Source organism: Toxotes jaculatrix, chromosome 4, assembly GCF_017976425.1.
Source record: "Toxotes jaculatrix isolate fToxJac2 chromosome 4, fToxJac2.pri, whole genome shotgun sequence".
NCBI classification, from domain to species: Eukaryota; Metazoa; Chordata; class Actinopteri; family Toxotidae; genus Toxotes; species Toxotes jaculatrix.
Genome location: NC_054397.1, coordinates 11,128,422 through 11,152,374, shown reverse-complemented (window position 1 = coordinate 11,152,374; position 23,953 = coordinate 11,128,422). Strand labels below are relative to the sequence as shown.

The 23,953-nt window shown below is 39.2% G+C and overlaps 1 protein-coding gene across 1 annotated transcript; it reads right to left on the bottom strand.

Annotated features, from left to right (window-relative positions):
- Positions 1–1,145: 1,145 nt before the first annotated feature.
- On the bottom strand, positions 1,146–23,469 carry tacr3a (tachykinin receptor 3a). The gene is made up of 5 exons (XM_041036293.1): positions 23,099–23,469; positions 18,793–18,981; positions 17,936–18,086; positions 2,926–3,122; positions 1,146–1,479 (listed from the first exon to the last, which is right to left on the bottom strand). Exons 1-5 carry the CDS (start codon positions 23,464–23,466, stop codon positions 1,146–1,148), a joined length of 1,239 nt encoding a protein of 412 aa, XP_040892227.1. The 5' UTR covers positions 23,467–23,469.
- Positions 23,470–23,953: the final 484 nt, after the last annotated feature.

Below are 23,953 nucleotides of genomic sequence, written 5' to 3'. Positions count from 1 at the left end.
TTAATAGTGTATCTCCAAGCAGAACTGATTAATTTTATTATCTGTTAACTGAATCGTGAGACCAAGACCTTAATGAAACAGCAGTGCACTGACTGTGTTTAAATGCTAATCACAAGCAGAGCTGAATGTGTATATGAAGAAGAAGAAGGAGCAGTCACTTAATTTATGAATACAGCAGAAACCTGGCAGGATAAGAGGAAAACTTCAACGTCTAACTCCCAGCACCTAAACTTTAGATGATCATGCTGTTCAAGGTAATCATTGTTCACCTTGTACATTGTTAAGGCTGCTCCTGAGCGTGGATGGATTACGAGACAACAGATCCCTGGGCACAAACATGTAAAGCCCCCCACACACGCCAAATCCCAGTTGCTAGCATTCCTTTTTTTTCTGGGACACGGTGCCTTGTTGACTTTAACTCTAAAGTTCTGCTGTTGGTTGAAAGACAATCTTGAACTTTACTAGTTTATTCATGCTGTTGATGAAGATGAAGATGGAGGAATATTTCCCAAAGTTTCCAACCCTAACCCAGATGTCACACAAAACGGTATATTACTATATATATGTACTATATTATACTATGTTTTCTTACAGTGGAGCAATTTAAATTGCAAACATATTTAAATTGCTTTACTTATTTAAAGTTATGGCTCAGCTGTATAATGCAAGGAAAATATGAACAAAAATATAGTAAAATAGATACTGTATCTAGACACTCGTATCGGTGGATTTCCAATACTTAAATATATGATTGACAATACTGACATATATAATATGAATGGGATATCTTAGCACTGGAATCGGGACTGAGGTGTCTGACTGTAGTAACAGTCAAACTGAGACTTTGCAGCCCACTGAGCCCTTGGGCCTCTGGACAGCTCCGCTAATCCATCCATGCTCCAGAGTATCTTAGAAAATTAATCTTATCAATGAAAGTAATATATTCAATAATATCCATATCCAACTGTTTCTTTTCTGCTAAAGTAATCTCTTCAGCCTCGATAAAATGCTTCTGTGTCTAAATTAAGCAAACACCATGTGCACTGTTTGTATGTACAGTGTGTTATCCATGTGTATAAACCTCTTGCGCATGCACATGTCTGTGTGTATGTATTCTGATGTATGCATGTCTGTGGAAATGCTCCTCAAGAGAACTCCTCTGGTTGAGCGTTTGGAGGGCCTCCATTTTGTGTTTTCGCACTGCCACCGTTGCATCCAGTGATCTCAGTGTGGCGAGACGTGACATAGCTCCTCTTCCTTGTGGGCAGGGAGTGCTTCCTCCCAGAGCCACCACCGGCACCGCCATCGCCTTCGGCAGGGTCGTAAACAACCACCATGGTGGTATCCATTCGCGACAGCGTGTACATGCTGCTCTGGCGTGTTGGGTGCAGCCGTGTAGAGCGTAGTTCCAACTCGTCGTAGCTGGACACCTTGATGAATGGGCACCAGCGAAAAGCTCGCTTGAAGCCAGCTCGAAACCTGGTGCCACATTTAGAGAGAGAGCAGAAGAGTTGGCAAACAAAGGACAGGCAGGTGCTTGGAAAATGGAGAGAAAATAATAAATGGAAAATAAATTCAAGTAAATCTGTCTAATGGGTACGTTTAATAATGTGTTTTCTAATGAATGCTGCACGGTCTTTTTTCTAAGAAGCAGCATATGCTGTATACTGTATTTCACCAAAGGTTGGCTCTTCAGCCAAGAAGAGACTGTATTCAGGTGTCCCTGAAGCTTTTTAAAAGGCAGTTAGTGACGCACGTCTAAATGTTTGTTGAGTGATGAAAAACGAGATCCATTGATGTGGAAGTGCTGTATTTATAGTGAGAGTACTCAACCATACTTGACAGCTTGGCTTTGACTCCTTTTCTGAATGCACTGAGGTCGTATTCATTAATACACCACACTGCTTTAGATGCTCTTTTTTTTCTTTTTTTTTTTTAAGAATCAAATCAAAATTTTCTGTGTAGATTGAGTAATGAGACTTTGACTACTTAGACGTGTTTTACTGGCGTTCAACAAACACACCGTCGGTGCACATATTAAACGAAAGCCACTTCAAAATGACAGCCACTATACACAACAAAATGTTTCAACATTTTCTGCAGTAACATTTTCAGCTTATTAAATTTGAAAGACTTGAAGGTATTGGCATATTTTAAGAGTGAAAATCAGAGGGATACATCTAAGTGGAGAAATCTGTCTGTCTGTATTTAGATTTTCTCGACAAACGGCTGATCCGATCAACTCCAAAACTTTGCAGATGTATTGCTGAAGACCCAAGGAAGTGCAGTGTCGACTGTAAAGATTCTACATGTTAACTTGACATGAAGAAAAAGGTTGGAACTACGCTATGAGGGCAGTGCAGCACCTGGAAAATTTACAAAGCACACATGAAGGCAGACCTCAGCTGCGACAGTTTATTATGTGCATTGAATGTTTCATCTTGTCTGTAACCTTGTTTGGATCATGGCCAAGGAATCAGCCCCTACTGACAGGCACATGTTGAACGGGCTCTGCACTACTGGAGACACCAAACAACATGACAAAACATGGAACTGAACTTGATAAACTGAAGGAAATCATTTTCCTTTGCCATAAAATAATTTTTGTTTTGTTGTTTTAATTGTTTTGTTTCTGCTTGATTTGAAAGCACCCTTGACAATTTGGCCATTCTCTTTACTATTAGGACATAATGATAAAAGCTCCTAACAGATTTTCTTCCAGAGTTTGTAAATAATGAATCCAGGCCTAACCTTTTTATCTTCTAGTAAACCAGATAACAGTACTTACACAATTACACTCAGCCATGTGTAATAATATAATCAATTCCTCTTTGGTTTTCTCATTCAGTAACAGTGTTAAAGTAGGGGTGTTCTGTTGCAGCAATTTGGTTTCTGGTCTGTCAGCACTACCCTGTTGTTACCCACCTGCTGTTGAGGCAGCAGTATATGATGGGGTTGTACATGGTGGAGCTCATTGCCAGCCACAGCACTGACAGGTAGACCTGCTGGATGTACTTCCACTTGCTCAGACGCTTGTTGAGACCCGTCACAATGAAGTAGACATGATAGGGCAGCCAGCAGAGGGCAAAGGTCACCACTACGATGATCATCATCTTCACCACCTGCAACACAGAGAGCGTAAACAATGATGAGAGACATTCACAAGCTGTCACGAGAGAAAGCGAGAGAAAAATATAAAGAAGGAAAAAAAATCTCTGATAACCTTCCATTACTCTCTGAAACTGATGAATATTTGCAGGGAAGAATCTGGTGCATGTAATTTCAGTCCATTTCTGAATTACATTTTGGTCACACCTGGCACTGCAGGCATTAGACAGATGTACTATTATAGAACTGTAATCAAAAGCAAGCAGGATGGTGTGCGCCAATTCCAAAGATTCATATCTTGATCATATCTGATCAAAATGTCTTAAAAGACTTTCACATGGACACGTATGTCTAAAAACATTTAAGCAAAGTTCCACTGTAACACTAAAGTCTAAACAAAGCTATAAACTAATCTGCTATACGGGAGGTTAACTGGTCAACCACTGTTACCATCTTCTGACCAGACTGAATCAAAGCGTAAATGGCAGTACTTCATCTGTCCCTATATCTGAGTTTATTTATATTGATCCAAAATTTCTCATAATTTGATATTGCCATTAACAAGGTTAGAATTGCCTGAAAGTTTGTATAACATACCCACATTACCTATAACTGGTAATGTGACAAGAACTGGAACACTTCAGCACCTGCCTGGAAATCATCAGGTTTTTAAGAGTTCATCAGTTTAAAAATAAATCGCTGATAGTTTTCAGTACATCCAGTTGTATACAACAAAAATGATATAATATATATAAATAATATATAATATATATAAATATTTTTATAAACTTTATCTTGATATTTAAACTCATATTCTATAGATATATGAGACAAAAAACAACCAACCAACAAAGAAAAAAAAAACCTCCACTAATAGTGATACATTAATGCATCAATAATGATAGTCAGTGACAGTAGTAGCTCCCACTGCTTCCACAATCTAAGCAAATTAAATCAGGGAGTGCCATTGTGCCATCACAAATATCTCAAATGTCTTCTCACATAGCAATAACTGATAACAACCTTAACCTTTTTACACAGTTACAAGATTAGGCCTTGGGAACACTTTATTATGTGTTTAACAGAATTAGAACAACAATTACAGATTGTATTGGACCATGCCTGTAGCACTAAATGGCACTAAACATCATTTCAAGGATTGGCATTTAAGGTAATTTACCTGTAAACATTTCTTTATATAATTCCTGAAAAGTCAATTCATTTATCAATCTTTCAATTAATTTTTCAATCTCAGTTTCTTATTGGAAGTGATCTGAATGAACTGCTGTGGCTTGTCTCTGGGTGGTAACTGGGAACACAATCCATTATACTGTGCGACTCCTCAGAGGCAGGCTGGAGAGGCAAGTTACTAGAGACAAAACAGACATCATTGCATCCCTCCTGAAATCTAAACAGACGTCCTCCTGGCTCCCCTTTTTTTGAGTGCACGTTTCAAAGAGGTTTTTTCAGGTTGCTAACAGCACTGAACCCTTCAGTCAGTATTTTTGTCTTAGGTCAGTGTGCATGTTAAATGAACTCAAAGAAATAAAGACCAAAGTATACAGAGGGAGTGTAAATGTTTCCATCACAAGTGAAGTACTCTTTTACCAAAGACTCCACTAATTGTTTATTACAGTAATTAGAAGGATTGTGCTTAGAGGGGAAGGTGAAGAGTCCAGTGTTGTGTTTATTCCAAAGTATATGCTGTGTATCAGTCAAATCTGTATATAGCTCAGTACTAGTGAAACTGAAAAAAGTTATTTAGGTCATTTGATCAACTAATTTTAATGTAACTTGGGAATGACTGTGAAACTTATGTCAGTAATGTGTTCTTTCAGAGTTACTTTAAAGGACAATGCTGTGTGCACCTATATTTGGACTATTGCCAACAAAATCTGTTGTGCTGACTTCCCTATGTGTGGCGCTTAGCTGCAAGCCCATTCGTTTCCACTGAAGAGGTAAATGTTCAAAAAATGGGCCACATATATACTTTTTTTAAGGTTTTGATACACAGGAGAAGACTGTGAGGTTGTGGGAACTATTTCCAGCAGCGTATTACCGTGATACACGTTTGATTCACTAAATAACCAACCTCCTGTTGTTATACATAAATAACCTTTAGGAAGAGACATACATTTGCTAGGTCCTCCTGGGTCTTGTTTAAATTGTCCATATTTGGTCTGCCAGACATCTCAATACAGTCCAACTTATATATCTAAATACTCACAGGATATTTTATATGGGACTGGATTCTGAAACATTTAAAGTATGTGTCTGCTTTACCACAGTCCTTACTGGAGACTAGTTGTTTTGACATATACTTACAACACCCCATAACAGAATAAGTGAAATTATTCTACCTGTGATATCAGCCAGTTTTTAACAGTCTAGAAGGGAACAAGTAGACAGTGCATTTCTTTAAAATTTTTAAACATACATTCAGTGGCAGCTAAAATATCATGTGTTATACACAGGTAAATAAATAAAAAATAGCACCTGGTTAGGTGAATCAATAGTCTTGAAAATGCCAGAGCAAAGCAAAAACATGCATCATTCCCCTAATACTCTACTGTAACATCCAGTCCACAGGCACTAAGATTTTGGTTGCGATAGAAAGACAGAATCCGTAGTCTCTTGTTCACACAGCTACACAAACAATATTGAAAGTATATCCTGCGAGGCACAGGAGATTTAGGTGAGCTCATGCAGTGGTTTATATAAACATTATAAAACCCTCTTTAGGCCTGTGAGCACATCTAAAAAAAAAAAAAAAAATACTGAGAATGTAGAGAAGTTCTGCCCCCGCTGCCCATTTATCATCATGGGGGACAATGAGAATGTCAAAGCACACATTTCTAACTGTCTTGTGTTCATATTGCATAATGTTGCTGATGGGAATACCATGGCTGCATCCTGCAAATTTCTAGCTTGTACATAGCATTGCGGACATCAAGCAAAAATTTGTACCATTATTTCCATCAACTGGAAAAATACAAGCGATCAAAATGTTTGCATGATAATTATTCCACAATGTGACAGACTCCTACTGCTTGAATACACATTGTTTAAAAATTCAGTTGCTGTCATGTCAAACTGTTGCAGAATGAGAATGAGACTGGTGCAAAGCCTGACTTGTGCACAAATAGAAGGCCTAACAACAAAGAAAAAAATGACAACATGGAGTACAAAGGGTACATTTTTACATGTACTGTTTGTGGTATATGTTATACAGTTACAAAGTGCCTTATAAAAGAGAAAACAGATGAAAGAAAACTCAGACAGCAAGAGGAGAACAGATGAAAAAACAGATTACAGTTAAAACAAAGCTCTTGAGAGTTAAGGACTAATTTCAAATGGATCTTGCAAAATGAATTATTATGCACTAAGTTGCAAATCTGAGGGACCCATAGTGGCTCATGTACCTAAAACGTAATGCCAAAAAATCTATCAGCAATTCGTCTTTCAATTGGTTCCAAATCTCACAGAGAGCTAGTGAAAAGAGACAAAAATGGAAGTAATTTGTTCTCTTATCCAATAATCATTAAGAGCGTATTTTGAGTAATCAAGAGACTGTCTATCACCCTACTCACTTGTTTTTTGAAGGGAAAGTACAGTCTAGCATTAGGGTCTTAGTTCATATTAAACAACAAAGTAACTTGCTACCAACAAGGAATGAGCAAGAAGAAATAGGGAAATGGGTGGCAGCTAAAGGTACATTCTTAACACCAACCCATTATTCAGTTAGAACAGAAGGGTTGGCAAAAATGAAATCGCTTTTTAAAGACAAGTGGGAATGCTGTCTAATGAGCATGATGTCATGCCAGATATGTTGAGGTTGACCGATTGATTTATTCGAAGTGGGAGAGCACAGGAACTGGTGGAGATAGTGGAGAGATCTGAAGCCTAATCCCCTTAATCTTTTTAATGAATTGATTGAGAATTTCATCACATTTTGAGTGGGTGTCTGGGAAACTGGGTAACAGATGCACTGATTACTGAACTAATGGTCTGACCTAAAAGCCTGGGAATGCTGTCATAAGACCCAACCAGGAACGAAAAAAAAAATAATATTAAATTTTTTTCTTGTTTACAATGACAAAATTGCATACAAAAATCTTCTTAGAGTCCTTGCAAAAGGGACTATAGGTCAGCTGAAGTGTCTTCAGAGCAGAGAAACTTGTACAGCAAAATACAAACTCATAGCTCCTGTTGTTAAATTGCATTGCTGGTTTCCAGTGAGATTTGGAATTAATTATTAAGCAGCTCCTTTTCATATACAAAGTCCTGAATATTCTGGTACAATGTACTGCTTTTCTGAAGTGATGGTCAGTCATGACATTCCAAATCACTCAGGTCATCTGGAGCTGGCCTTTTAAAAATATCAAGAGTCAACTCCAAACCTGGAGAAGCAGCTTTTTCTGCTTTTACGCTCCTGTGAGCTGGAACCACCTGCCAGAAGATCTGAAATGTACTCTTTCAATTTCCTCTCTTGAAACACAAACATAAAACCCTTTTATTGATATTACTGTCTTGAACTGTCTGAATTAAAAGGTTGCTAAACAAATAACTAAGAGGTTAAGACAGTGATTCTGACTGTGTTACACACCAGCAATAACATTCATACTCCACATTGTGAGCTTAATAAAAGAAGTGGATGATTAAGTCCTAGGAAAATTCAAATGAAGGTCTTTGAGAAAATTTGAAAATCTTTGCCCCTTCGGGTCAGTCTGTCAGACAAAGCTACCTTAAGAAATGCCTCACCTTGTGAGCAAGGAAGATTACATAAATAACAAAAACAATCAATGTGCTACATGTTTACATTTGACACCTGTTGTTTTGAAACCACAGCGGTTTGCAATAAAAGGACAGATGGAAGACTGTCATCCTGAATTTCTTACATTTCTAGTGTGCTAGAACCCTCTGTTTATTGACTCTGATTAAAAACAGATGGAGATGGACAGTGGTCGGATGGATTTTGCTGCAGGTGTCTGAAGTAGTTTATCTAACATTTTATACTGCTGTGTAAACTTGTCAATATAAATTCATTGTAAATGGCACAAATTTAACCCTGTGAGACCTGAACTATGAAAGAATGGTCAGAAAATTCTAATTTTTCAAATATGAACTCTTTATTTGTCCCTTTGACAAAATGTAAAAAAAAAAAATAAAAAAAAAAATTCTAAATATATTTTTTGTTTGTATCACACATGTCAAAACATTTGGAAAAGTGAGGAGTGTCTACCAGGAGTCAGTATACGAGCATAAGAGTTCATCTAAAAGGGTTAAATGCAAAGTTTATGCTTGATGGTGATGCAATGAGTCCCAGAAATGTGGGTATCATATATGATACCTACGGGCTCACAGGGTTAAGATGATAACTGTTCATAATAACTGCTTTAACATGTGACACATCTGCATTAAAGAGAAACTGCTTTGAGACAATTTTGACTGTGGAAGACGCTATGTAAATAAAATTGAATTGAATTGAAAAACATTTCACACGCTTCAATTATTTCTATCTTCCTCCTGGACATACTGCCTGGTTTGTTTTGTCCTGTGTAAAACTGGGCGATGGTTTGGCTAGAGAAGAAAAGTAATTCTCTCTGTGTCTCAGTGTTCTTATCGGTGTTGGTGATGCTGAGGTTGTTTTGCAGAGGGCAAGGAAGAGAAGAAGGGTCTAATGACAGAGAACCATATGACTGCACATCACGTATCACCAACATCTAGCAATGGTCTGATGGTGAAAAGAAAAGCAAGTGAGAAATATATTTTTGAGCCTTATTTCTGTTTCTTTAAATTCCTAACACGCTGCTGGCTTTTAAAATTGCTCTTTGTCTGCAGTAGATTAGAAAATATTATCTTTAATGGGAATACTTTCTAGGTTGCTAGAACAAAGGGCTACACTGATTGCAAACCAACATTTTTTCCATTTTTTTTTCTATTAGTATCCCATATAAATCTTACATACACTGTACATGCAAGAGTACTTTTTTGTGTGAATTTATATGTGTGCACATTCAGACAACCTTGGTTGGTTTTTCTATTAGGTTGGATGTAAATGATCTCAGACAGAGCAGAGAGAATAAGAGATGAGTGAAGAACAAATATGGGAAATTTACATACAGTCGAGCAGACCTCAAAGGGAGGATGTCTTATCTCTTTTTACCACTTTGATGTGTCAGGATTGCTATTCTACAAAGACCAGTGGGACAAAAAAACACACAGAGGAAAAAATGTCACAAAATAGGGTTAGTAAAGGCAATTGTACTGTACCCAACAGTTCTGTACAGCAGGATTACTGTCCTGAGATATGCAGTTTGTTGTAACAGAACATGTAATATCACCAAGAATTATGTTATTGTGAGACCTGTGGAGACTTCTGGTGACATTACACATTGTTGTTAGAGCCAAGAGTCCAATGGAAAAGTAATTTGCGGGACATTCAGGAGAAAAAGTGGGAGAAAATCCCATTGGAATAGGAACAGTTCTTGCTGGGAGTTAGATGAGAAGACTGATAGGTGAATCTATAGATCTGTCTGCTGAATATGCAGCTAAACCTGAGGGAGAAGTCTATAGTGTTACCTCCCACTCCGGTGTAGACATCAAACTTTAATGCTGTACTTATTCTACATTCATGTACAATGCAGTAAGCTTTTGAGATGATGGTATAACACATTTGTTACTTTTGGACAGAGCAAGGTAGCTGTTTCCATCATTTCGAGTCTTTGTGCTAAGCTAAGCTAAGCTAAGCTAACAGGCTGCTGGTGTTCATATGTAGCCTACCTTACAACAAACAGGCAAATTTCCCCAAATTTAAAATAATTCCTTTAAACCACTCAAGCTAACATTATTTTGAGATAAAGCACCACAGCAGGTGGGGCTTCTGTGCAGCTTTGATACAACATGTCATGCTGCAGATAACTTTGTATTACGGAAGTCGGAAGCACTCTCTTCTTGTTAAGGGGAGAATTTATTTTCTCCCCTTGCAACAAAACACATCTAGGGTTTTGGTTCTTGGATAGGCACAACATCTGCATTCATACTAGTGGTTCACAGCAAGGCTTTGCTGTGAATCTACCAGATGCTAAATATGAATAAGTTTGAGAGAGTGAATTCCATCAATTTTAACAAGATGATTTTTATGACCATGGCAATTTTCTTATAACAGGAGGGCAGCAGGCAAGTGGATGAGAGATGCCTAGGGTAGAATCTCTCTGGAAAATGTCAACATAATTCCATCTATGTCTTATGACTGGGCGTGGCAAATGTTCACAGGTTTTTCTTGTTAGAAGATACCAACATATACACCTCAAACCAGGAGAGACAACTGCAAGCAATTTGCTGAGCCCTGCAGTTGCGATCATCTAAGCCCTTCCATCAGGTCTGAGAGCAGAATCTCAAACGCATTCAGTCCCACTTCTCAAATACAGAGGGTCAGTTTACACCAAACTGGCTCAAAGAAACGTCTTCGTGATCTAAAGCTATTCCATATCAGTGCTACAATATGGAAAATGGGGACAAAAAGGAGAATGGCATTTTCACTTTAAATGGCAAAGTGCAAAGAGGACAGGGATTTACTTGGTCCCTTGTTGGCAGGAAGCTTGTAAGAGGAGAAATGGGCTATCAACTGAAATTACTTCACTAACACCTATGAAGGCAGCCTGTCAGCAGAATATCACACCTGAAGTGTAAGACTCTACAACCTGGTATCGACTGCTGGGGCCTCAATGACGACATGATTAAGAACAGATAGAACTCTCTTCTTCTCATCTCCACCGCTTTTGAACTGTTGTGGGGAGCCACCATCTTCATGAAGCTAGATCTCAGGAATGCCTTCCACCTAGTCGGAATCAGGGAGGGAGAAGAAGGAAGACTGTTTTCAACACTCCAAGCGGCCATTATGAGTACCTGGACTGGAAGAAAGTCCGGGGACATCTGATGGGCAGATGGACAATGGCCAGAAGAAGTGAGCAGGGGCTGGGGACAAGGGCCAAGGGTAACTGAGCAGCAGACTGTGACGTAATTGTTTTTTGTACTTGGTTGATATCCTAATTTTTTTCCGGGGATGAGAAAGAACTTGCATCACAATCGACAGGTTCAGGTTTTTTTTTTTTTTTTTGGATTTGCTAACTCCTGCAGACATTTATCCGGAACTACAGCTCTGTGGCTGCCACTCTACACGCCCTCACTTCCCCACCAAATTCTTGTGGAACCCCCAAACCAATGAGGCTTTCTAGACCCAAAAACATCAGTTTGCTTCCACACATCAGAGCTCACCTATGTGCTTTCTTTTTTTAAAGCAAGGTACTATGATGTGGGCAACTGGGAGTTTCTGGCCAAGCCAGGTGAGTGCTGTTTTATAACCATTTTAAATTTACCTTGTCTTGTTGCCCTGTTCCTCTGCCTAAACTGCGCTTTCTAATGTTTCCCCAGTTTGTTTCCCCTGTTTTTGGAAGCACGTTCTGCAGACTGAGTGGTGCAATGACTAGCCTCTCTTCCAGCTTCCACCCCCAAGTCAAAGGGTCAAATGGAGTGTTACAACCAGGAAGCGGGGACAGCACTCCATTGTCTGGGATCTCAGAACCCATAACATTTTTAGGAGGATTGGTTGTTTAGTGGACAGTGACCAGGTCTTTATTGCTTTTCTATTAAAGGCCCCAAATACTGCCACAGGTTGTTGATTTAGTTATTAAGCTATTGTAGTTATTATTAGTTATTTTTGACTAATCACAGCTCCATTTAAGTTAAAGGTTGATGGTTGGCAGAGCTATACTGGTCATTAAAGGAGGACTCGACTAATACTGTGATAAAGGTGTAAGTTGTCTCTCCCTAACAAGTGTAACAAACAGTAAAGCAAAGGAGATGACTGCATAAACCCACAAAGCCCTAAAAAGAGGTTTAATCAGCAAAAATGTGTGAAAATGCAGTGGGTTCACTATATTACTGAGGCCTTTAGATGTGACACTAAAGGCCTCACTAATTCATTAACTGCGTGCAGTTAGTCAATTCCTCATTGAGGCATTCAAGTGGGCTTTATGAACCATTAGGACTGTATTAGCATTCGCTTGTGATGCTTTCAAAGAGTTTTTAAGGTCTGATTATTATGAAGTGTTAATAATGTTGCTGCAAAAAACATAATTACAAAGCCAGATGACTGATGTAAAAATAATGAAAACAACAACTTCAAAGAAGATGCAGTAAACACTTTAAACAAACTCACTGTACCTTGCTATCAAAATCTTCATAAACACAGTATTTCACATGTAACTCAAAGTGAGCATTGGGAAACACATGGGTGTGGATGAGGAAAACATATCAGTTTTATACCAATTTGATTTTGAAAGAAAACTAATGGAACTCAACAGCTAATGAGCTTTTTAATGCACAAAATGGATATTGAGTTAGATCGTAACCGACCAAAACAGTCTTGGGGCTTGCCCCTGCACTAGATTTATGTTCCCCCATTAATCCAGTAAATGACTACCCATTAGTTAGCTTGAAGCCAGAGTGAGTCCCACCAACAATTTGGAATGTGCTACAATAAAGACAAACCTCAGCAAGGTGCATGTCTGAACGCCACAGAGCGATTAAACAGAAGAGAAACTGATTCCATCAAAACAAAAGAAACGTGAAGAAAAAGAAAGAGAACAAATTAAGCAAGGAGTACTGGAGTGAGTCTTTTAAAGATCCCTCAGTGCAACCCTGTGTTTATATGTTACAAGTTTGCAACAGGAACTATATTTTGAAAGAAGTGGATGGGTTATGTTTTAGGGTTTCTGGGTTATCGCTTGTAGAAATTTTTGCATAATTGTTTTATGCTTGTTTACAGGCTTATAGCACTTAAGGTACTGATATTGGGAAAATACTAAAAAAAATAAAATTTGTATACAACTAAACAGCGACAGCATGTTTTGTAGGAAACAAAAGCAAGCCAGCTTTCATAATTGAGGCAGCAATTACGTATCCTCAAAAACATATTTGGAATGTACATTTAGTTGATATAAGTGTAATTTTAGGAGACTGCTCAGTCTCAAAGGCACTCAAGGGAGTCAGTAGTTATGAGCGATTAGAAAAAGAGAAGAAGAAAGAAATATCCAAGAAAGTAAGAAAGGGAGATCCAAAGAACAGCAGCAGCCTTTGTCAGAGTGTGAAGAAGACATAGATTCAATTTTTGTCTTGAACAATCACTGGTGAGAAGAGCAAAGGAGGTTATGTGACTATAGCCACAGTACTTAAGGCAGGCACTTACTGTCGAAAGAAAGCGGCCAACCCCTATTGTATTATAGTGTGGCTTGGTGAATGACCCTTAAAAACTGCTTCTACTGTGATTTTCATTATGGAACAAGTCTAGGCTTCTTGCCTGTGCACACCTCTGCTTGTCTTCTCTCTCTGGACAGACACAGTTATTGACACCTGTCCAGTCAGGATTAAAACAGCCCCATTATTGCTGCAGGTTAGCAGGACACTCACATGTACTGCGGCTTAACACTGTTGTACTTCATTTCTGGAAAAATCCAATCTTGTAGAGGTAATCCATCCCAATCCTTACATCCACACACACATGCACACAAACACACACAAACACCCACCAATACTTCCAGCAATAGGAGGATGGACAATTGATGGCACTTACAACACAAGTCGAACACAGATTATCTTAAAGAGCTGTACGGCAGTCTTATGACAAGTCATTAGTGCTGCACTTCAGACTGACATTTCGAACACACAGCCGCAGGTGCGAGCTTAAATAGAGCGCCTGTGGCGTGGTGATTGCAGAAAAATGGATTAACTCAAAACAATGGACTGGTGAATCTTTCTCTTCGCAAAGATGATGAAAACTGATAGAAAGATGGAGCTTTTTATTGCTTGCTATCACCTCACAGACCTCTGATAGGTGCACAGGAAATTTGTCATGAAGGTGAAACACGTGAAAATACTTGAGAAAGAGCTTGAGAAATAATAAGGCTCTTCAGACGTTATTTTTGCATGAATTTACTGCTTCCTGCTTCATTACTTTGGCTCATTTCATTTTGTTGACCTAAAATAAATTACTGTGTCAGTGCCTTGAGTGGGTTACAGCTGTTTTGAGTGTCACTGTGTCACTGTTCAGCAAATACCATAGGAAATTTTGGTTACTGATGATGTTATTGATGGGCCAAACTTTGTCAAATAAGGCAACGTCTGGGGTTAGCATGAGGCAATCACCACAGCTGACTGTAACAGGCTTTTCTATAAACAATAACTTAAATAACCAGTTTACCTAAATAGCCTGCTGCCAACCCAATACAATAGAAGTGAATGGATGTATTGATGTATTTTATAATTTTGAAAATTTGTAGATCATCAGAGGATGAATCCTACAGACTTTGGGAACTCCCCGATTTAACACGCTAAACTAATGGTAAACGTAGTAATAATAAAATAATATTATATGTGCTAAATATCAGCATGTTAGCATCGTCACTCTGCCACACAGAGGCACAGTACAGCATTGCGATGCAATGCTGTGATGGTCTAAATACAGCCTTACAGAGCTGTTAGCATGAATGTAAATGATTACATCCATGCTAGTGGCAATTAGGGGGGCAATTAGGGTAGTCTAGTGGATATTACACTTTTTAAAGCTCAGTTATTACCTGTTGGCCTAACAATACCTGCATTTCAGTGCCACACTACATACTAGTGGTGGACAGTATACACTATATACATACGGTAGACGGCAACAAACTTCACGTAGAGAAAGCTAAATGGTTTTCCATATATTTAATGCTTAGTATTCCTGCAGTTGTTTCCCCTCCGACCACAATTTGTTTAAACTTTTTGGCTGCTGAGAGAAGCTAATCAATTTCCTGTGTGCAGTGAATTGGCTCAAAAGCATCCATCAACGACACACTTAAAAAATTAAACAGATTTACAATGCATACAGACATTCAGTGTTTGAGTACACTTAATTTTAGCACTTTTCTGTGTACACTCACCACATATTCAAAATGTGCCAAGAATAAACATGCAGCATTTAAATCGGGACACAAATAATGATCCATAGTTTTGTTCTTTAATATCATAAACAGTATGCATGATTAGGAGACGTTTGTGTTCAGTGTTGCTTAATTGATGTTCTCCACAGGTCTGAAGACAAGTGGCTTGTAATAAAAAGATCAAATTGATAAATTAGCAAAAGTATGGATCATTTGAAAAATAGAAGCCAAAAAACAAACAAAAAAAAAAACCCTTTATCACTCAAACTGTGACTATTCAACGATTCTCTTTAAACAACATTTCTGTCACAGTCATTTAAATTCTTGTGCAGGTCACCTAGCTGATTTTTTTCCTACTGTGTCAGTTCACTGAGCTGAATATTTTTATTTATTTAGTATATGCCCCAGTCTGGGACACAGTAATAACATTAGCTTTTGAGCCAGCTAGTTCTGCTCTACAGTGTTGCCCTGGGCTGTTTGCTCCTTTCTGTAACCTATTCTGACCAGCGCCTGTGAGCACTAAACTCTCAACCTGCATGACATTCATCCACAATAAAAAGGCACTGTACAATGAGACTGGCGATGAAGACAAGACAGAAGTTGAAAGATAAACATACTTACAAGCACATTTTGTCCCTCAAAGTGAGGCTTAAATCTCATAATTCAGACTTAACGCGCACCCACACATACACACAAGAATGATGCAAAGTGCTTTTGAAACAGGCACTAAAAGAAACAAAGAGTCTGGAATGTAATACTGAAAACAATCCTGTCTACAAAGAACAGCACACAAACACCCAGACACTCAAATATTCCTTTTCACTTATTGATCTCTGCAGTTACTCTGGAAAGACTCCCCACGGACCCATTTTCTAGACTCAGAAGACTCAGAAATAATGACCATTGTAGTGAAGCCAATACTGATTCTCGGGAAGAGGTGAGAGCATGAGAGCGTGAGACCAAGTGAAGGCAGAGACAGAAGAAATCATGCTGAGGGACGACAAAATTAGAAGCAAAGTAATGTTTTCCATTGATGATACATAGGGGAATCGACATGATGTCAAAGCAGAGTTTTATCTGGGAGCTCCACCTGTGTCTGTTCCTATACTAACCCTGTTCAGTGCTGTATGACAGTCCGCTTGAGAGCTGACCACTCACTCGTTTAATACAGTGGCATAAAGCATGAATTCTTGCATCGCCTTATGAACTGCAGGCAGGAGTGCACACACTGGCTTTTAAACTGAGGCTGTTGGAAAGCGTGTTAACCAGTTCAGCATTAATCAAAGGTAGAAGCTGTAGCAGTTTATAAGACGGCTGAAAGTAAGGAACAAAAAATTAAAATGGCTAGCTTCTGCCATTGCTATAAACGTAAACCTAGAGGATAAAAAGAGATAAAGCATACCATTTCCAGAACAACAATTCCAGAGTCAACAATTGAAATTAATAGGTAATTAACATCCAGCTTTATATCTGTTTAAGGGGCACTTGAGCTCATCTGATAGAGTTGTAGGGACATGACAGACAAAAAAGGTTGGGAGCTGCTGATCTGCTGAGCTAAAGTAAAAAAATATTTCCATAAAACATACAGTGCAGTTCTATGAGTGATCCCAGGTGTATAATAACATCTATTGTAATTAACTGAACCTGCCCATGCTGAATATAATTTTATTTACCAGAGCTGCTGCAGTAGGCGTGTGTTGATTTGTTTTTCTCACATTTGCTTTTCACTGTGGCTGTAAACACTCCCGTTGTAAAAACGTCTTGAATAAGCTCCAGACTCCTGAGACGTAAAGGCCATGGCTTCAGATGTGTCTGCCAAAGTGCGGACAAACTCATGATGCCCTTAAGACACTGTTCCAGAGCTTGAGCCTGTCTGGATTCACGGACAAGCAGTTGATTGAAGACAAGTGACAACCACAAAGGTTGTGCTGTGTGGAATCAAGGTTTTCTTCCCTGAAATGTTCACAGTGCAGTGTGTCTAATGTCTAATGATACTCTTAATATTTATTTTCCTGAGATTAAAACTTAAAGCTAAGCTCCACTACTCACTAATTTTTGAGCTTAGTAGACTATTCTTTTTCTTTTCAATGTCATTGGTGGGAATTAGATGTAATATTTCAAGTTTTTGTTTATTTCTGATGATTAAAGAGCCAAGAGTTCTTGCTTTAGTGAAGAAAAATAATGTTTTTGGGTTCTATGTCAACCTACTGCTGCTACTATCAAGTAGAAACATGATCCATCATTTTCAAAGTATAAATATTGGTTACTGTGATAAAGCACAACAAAAAGGGAGGTATTTGATTCATACACTTAACAGAATATCATAAATGTACAGTGAACACAAAACTGGCCAAGCAACAATTAATTAGATTTGTTGGTGATTTGGGATGTCCCCCATTAGACAATAAATGTTTTTAGCAACAATAATTAAATTAATAGAAACAGAGGCTTAAATTCCAATTCCACAAATATATGCACAGCAACAGAAAGCTGGAAAACTGTTCCATGCCAACAGACGCTTTTTGTATTCCTTCTAGTTGCAACAGAAAAGACTGGGAAAATGGAAAACCTCCCAAATCTCTTTTTTCTTCACGGCAAATAAGCATCAAATTGGGATATTGTCTCAAATTGTCTTTCTCCTTTTTCGGTTTAAGATTATGAAATAGAATTGATATAATAACTACCTGGAGCATCTGGCTGCTCATTGGAAGAAAATTATAGATTATCCCTGTTTCTCTGACTTGTAGCTTTCAAAGATCATCATGTTCACAATCGCTAATTGGCCTGCCCCGGGTTATATCTGTATTCTTAAATGAATTGAGCACTGTTTTCCCCTCAAGCGTGCTTACCTTCCTTTTAGCCCGGAGCTGCCCGTGATAGTTATCGGATGAGTCTCCAGGGATCTCCCCTCCCCACAGCGTCAGCCCCACGATAGTGTAAGTGATACCCATCACCACTAAAGGCAGCACGTAGACCAGAACTGTCACTATGATATGATACCTAGGAAGAAAGAGCAGAAACGGATGCAGAGTTTTTACATTTATAAAAAATTGGTGAAATTTTCACACACAGTAGGTTTTATGTTCTTCGTTAACACAGGTTGCACCTCGTTGTCTCCTGATACATTTTACATTTTTTGTACATTTCCGTTGTGCTTTGACTTCTTTACTAAGACCAGTGTGGCTATATCATCAAATCTTCTGTATGGTCCAAAATGAGAAAAACACTAACACAAAGTCTCTTGAAAAAAAGAATGTGAGCAAAAGAATTTTCAATTACAAGCTGCTCATATCCTATTTTGTTTTGAAAAACAGTAACAGCAGAACACTGAAAGTGCATGTTGCTGTCAACATAAATGAAAAGGGTCATAGTCTGTCAGAAGCAATGTGCTCCCAGTGTAAATATATTAAAAAGAAATTCCTTTGGCTCTTCCAGCATTACTTTCTACCATTTTTTGAATTGATCTGCTATGACAGCAGTTGACAAGGAATAACTCAATAGTTAAAACAGTGTGTAAAACTGTAACTCATAGCTTAATCAGATTGTAATAAATCTGTTTGGAACAACCAGTTAAAACAAGCAACATCTGAACTCGAACAAAGCTGTCACAGTTAACTGAAGTGGAAAAGACTGAGCTGCACAGCCTGGTATCAAAGCAAATTCCTTTTTTTTTTTTTTCAAAAGAAGTTTACTGAACATTTCTCACATGAAGTGGTCGTCAGCCATGCGGGGCCAGGCCACATAGCAGATGGTCCTGTGGGGCAGAGCTCGAGTTGTGGAGAAGTAGCAGAGGGGGAAGGCCAGAACCACAGCCAGACTCCAGATACAAACGATCACTCCTGTGGTGGCTTTGGCTGAAAGACGAGGCTTCAGAGGGTGGATGATGGCCATGTACCTACAGGGCAGAGGTTGGTATGTTAAAAAGACATACTTGTTTAAAGTCTAATGTTAAATGTTGGTATATTAATATTGATTTAATTTTTATTTAACTTGGAACTTGATTTTCCAGCCCATATTTTCCTAAATTTCAGCGAGTCTACACCCCCCCCCATAAAAGCTTTTATAGTTTTTGTTTGTTTCATATATACTTTATGGCAGTGGCATCATGGCACTCTCAAACTCTTTGGCTTCAAATCAAACAATTAATTTTATACTAAATTTTCTGCACGACAGCTTTAATTTTCAGAGAAACTGATGGATGAATCGTTTGAAAAAAACTGTGATGAGATTTTGTCTGAAAGACACTGTGAAGCCCTCCAAACTGGCAGGAGATTACCAGCTGAACGTGAACCCAAGCCAGGATGCATGTGATTTTCAACAGCTGATAACACAGGCTTAGAGCCACTAATTCAATCTTCATGAGATGTTAAAGAATGGGCCTTGTCCTGTCACCTCAGTGACTGGAACTCTCTGAGGGACAACAACAATGGTGCCCCGTCAATTCACCAGTAATTGCTTGGCATTTATTCTGAGTATCTCACTAGCCCTTGTGGATGGCAGAGTAAGAATAGCTTGTTAGATGTCCAATCATGTATGTGCCAGAGCAGTCTGAGTTGTTTGGGATCCAACAAGCTTGCATGACGGTGGCTGATCTAATAGACTTGTAACCACTGAACAATAACCACCATGCAACACCAGTAACACTTGAATAAGCTAAACAGGGTTGTGCACCTACAAACACACACACACACAGTCCTTTTTGGTATCCAAGCACATCAAAGCACATTCCCAGAGCCATCAGCATCAACTGGGCATGATCACAGAGACATTACAGAAGCAGAATTATAAATCATTTCATGTTTTTCTTTTCAACCTGGGAGTCTGTCGTGACTTAAACTGCACAGGAAAGCTTTTCGACAATACTGTTTGGAAACCATGTCAGCGTGGTGTGACATTACCAACTAAACACTCACTTCATCACTGCCTGGTGTTTAACTACCAGAGATTACATTGGATAAGACTTCCAATACCAGTACACCACCAAACATTATGTGCACATTATGTGCACAGCTAAATGTCAAGTGTTGGCTCGGATGTCCGCAGATGAGAGCAATACGTTTAATGTTCAGCTACCCTCACTTAACGGTATCTCAAAAATACTTGTGATTATGAATAGTAGCATCTGGCCATGCTGTTTGGTTTTATTTGTTCAGGTTTTGAAATAGCAGCCTGTGAAATTTCTGCTGTCACCAAAATACAATAAAAGCAAATGGACTTTTGTTTGAGGTGCTGACAGCATTGAAACATTATTCATTAAAGATTCAACAACAGCATCTCCTTCCAGGAACAATGTCGCCATTACACTGGATAATCCACAGACCACACTGCCGACAGTTTTCATGGAGCCTTTTCTTCTCCATGTAGATTGAATGAAAACAGCTCAGAGCAAAGTCTGTGGATTATCCAGGGTGACCAGGACATTGTTTCTGAGAGCACATTTTGTTAGTGACTTCTTAGTGGGCAACTAACAAAATTCAATTAACCATCACTGTATAGGGATCAATGTAGAAATCTCAGAGATGGCTATCTCAAAACTTAGACAAATTAAAGTGAAACGATCTGCAGGAGTTCAGTTGAACTGACCCTTTTAAGAAAATAGCACTTATTATTCTCAGTGATGTGTCCCTTTTGTCTCCTCTACCTCTACCTGCACATAGCATTAAACTTTAAGGAGTCTTTTTAACCGTTACTTGTTACTATCTAATGAAAGTGTGAGAGGTATAAATTGTTGCAATAAGGCATAAGAAAAACTTAATGAGACCATTTTTAAAATAAGGACATACATATGAATGAATGGTCTGAAAAGGATTTTATATATGCGCATAATTAAGTGTCCACACTCGGGGGGAAAAAAAAGATACAGAATTTAAATATGTTAACTTTTTAAACTATATTATATGCACAGTGCTTTATGTGAATATTTGATTGTCCTAATGAGTGACTCCAGATAGTGATTCAAGCATAGACAAAGTATCAGTGTGTACTGGTGTCCTCAGTATCGCATGATGTGTAGAAGGGTAGATGCAGGAAAACTGTACATACGTTGTGTAACACAATACTGCTGCAAATACACATGCTGAAACATTATTATAGAAGCGAATGCTATATATATATCCCTACAGGTGATGTGGCAATATACTGCATACAGTAGTGACACTAATGACATGACTGTATTCTGCACATTCACAGCGTCAACACAAGAAAATAAAGGTGTGAGAAATGAAAAAAGTCACCAGCGGTGTTATCATAAAAAGCTTCAAGGCTTCGCCAGTTACTTTTCACACCGCAACCTGAGTTTATTTTGCTGCAGTGCCCAAGGAAACACACTTGGCAGCACAGAGAGTCAGCAGGAAGGACAAATTCACAGATGATCACGAACTGTGGCCTCATGCCATTTCAAGACATCAGAGCGGAGACAGCACCATACTGGGGTTACGAAAAGCATGACCGGAGGTTACATCTACATCATGTAGGTCATGGCAGTGTTCTCTTTCTCAGTACACAGTTGACAGAATCGAATGGACACTGCAGACCAAAAATACAAACGCATGGAAGTTGCTGTAGAGGAGTCAAAATGAACACGGCCTGAGGAAACGCATTGTTCCCTTTGTGTGTCAAGGAGAAGTACTGGATGAGGAAAACACCTCACACGATATTACAACACACTGTGACACATGCACACAAGCTGTAGACACACACTGCGCCTGCATGCAGGTTCTACGTGCTTTTTGTCATTATGTTCGGGCTATGGCCGCCTCCTTCATCAGTCTAATCCCTTTATTCAAACATCATGACGTATGACGGTCCACTGATCAGTATCAAAGCCCGGCTGATAGTGATGACTGCATCACCGCATTACTGGAAACTACAGGGGAAAGGAAAGAGAAAGAGATGGAGGAACAAAGAAAGAAAGAAAGAAAGAGAAGGTGTAAAAAACCAAAGACGATAAATAATATGAGTGCATGCGAGAGTCAAAAGAGTGGGAAAGCATGTAGGAAAGGATGATCTTTGCTAGGGTATTGTTATACATAATCATTCACTGCAGTGCAGACCCTTTGCAAGACAATAGCTTCAGTCTATGATTCATTGGCAGTGAAATGTAAAAATAAATGTGTGGAACAGGCCCATGGTGTGTGAGATGGAAGTCACCCTGCTGGGTAACCTCCTTTGCAGTATAATGATGCAAGTCACAAACAAGTAATTACCCACTCTTCTAGAGGGAAGGGGAAAAATATATGTTTAAGTCAGCAGGGAGCACAAACTCTGATGAAATAATGTGGGGACATATCCTATGATGCCATCAGTGGAATTTAAATTTAAGGAATGGGGGTCTCCATATAAGTAAGTTCTCAAGAGCATGACAGGACAAGTTAGTTCATCAAATTAATTTAATTGCACAACACTTGCCAAATGGAGTGTGATTTGTCTTCAAGCAAGAAATAACACTGATGTGAGCTGCTTCTTTTTTTTTTTTATGCACAAGATTCAATCAGCCACAGCTGGTGGAAGGCAGCATAGCCAAGTGGAATAATCGGAAACGAGATGTCCAAAAAATCATGCGTGAAACACTTGAGATGAAAGAGTTTTGCTGACAAGGATACTCCATGCTGTATTGCTTTTAAAAATTCCCATTCTGTGGATATGTTCTGGATATTTCATTGCTTATTTGATGATTAAAGTGTGCCGAGGGTAATCTGCATTAAAATGGAATATATTCCACCTCCATGGCTGTATAGAGGTGCAGCACATACCTTCATACCATAGTACGTGTATTTCTTCTTCAATACACACACTGTGACTGACTGTTAATTTATTCCAACACAGATGAGATTTACATAGAGGCACGCGTACAAAAGAAAAAAAATATTTCGCATTTATTAAAAAACATAATCAGTTTACCTTCACATACAGCTATGAGGGGGAGAGAGAGGGAGTTGGGGGTGAGGGGCGTGGGTAGGACTTGGGATCAGTCATTCGCTAAACGTTGTGCTTACAGCATTTCATGAGCTCACCTGTCCACAGCTATGGCAGTCATGGAATAGATGCTTGCAAACACGGATGTGACCGGGAAGAAGTTGTGGAATTTGCAGTAAGCTTCCCCGAAGTACCAGTCCCCGTGGGCAGCGTAGACGAAGTTTATCAAAGTGTTGAACGCGGCCATTGACGCGTCCGAAAACGCCAGGTTTAGCAGAAAGTAGTTCGTCACCGTCCTCATTCGTTTGTGGGCAAGAATGATCCATATCACGATGAGGTTTCCAAACACCGCCACCGCCAGCACGGAGCTGTAGGCGACGGACCAGAGAGCGACGCGCCACGGCGGCTGCACAAACTGGTTGGTGTAGTTCGCCGTTATGTTGGATCCGTTATGTGGGGCAGCCATCCTCCTCTCCTTTTCCCCGAAAGTAGTGAATGCCTTGATTGTTTCACGGGTTTGGTCTACCTACTAAGATACAAAGCTAGAATAGTAGGAGAATATTTGCTTTTTGGCAGCATAGCGCGCAACATAAACGCATCGCCACCCCTTAAAAAGCGCAAATCTCCTCCCAAGGTTCCTAGAATGTTGTTTCCAACCTTCCCGCAGTCTTTCAGTATATAGTAACACTTATGAAACGCGGCGAAACTGTACATGTAACAAGTATCCGCCAGTGCCTGTTGAATGTGGGTGTGAGCGCACAGCCTCTGCTCTTCCAGCAGCAGCAGCAGCAACAGGCAGGGCGCCGTGCGCACTCAGTGACGCACAAATGGCACAAATGGTGAAAGAGATTGATTGATACTTGTAGCTGCTGTTTTAAACTTCATGAATAACAGATGGGCCGCGCGGTCTTTCTCTCTGCGCAATATAATCAGTCAGCGCACATTATGTACAT

Excerpts from the sequence above, each read along its gene's own strand:
- tacr3a (XM_041036293.1), bottom strand. The coding sequence starts at position 23,466 with ATGGCTGCCCCACATAACGGATCCAACATAACGGCGAACTACACCAAC. Across the intron at positions 18,982-23,098 it reads ACTGCCATAGCTGTGGACAG|GTACATGGCCATCATCCACC; the intron begins GTGAGCTCATGA and ends TCTGCCCTGTAG. Across the intron at positions 1,480-2,925 it reads TACTGCTGCCTCAACAGCAG|GTTTCGAGCTGGCTTCAAGC; the intron begins GTGGGTAACAAC and ends ATGTGGCACCAG.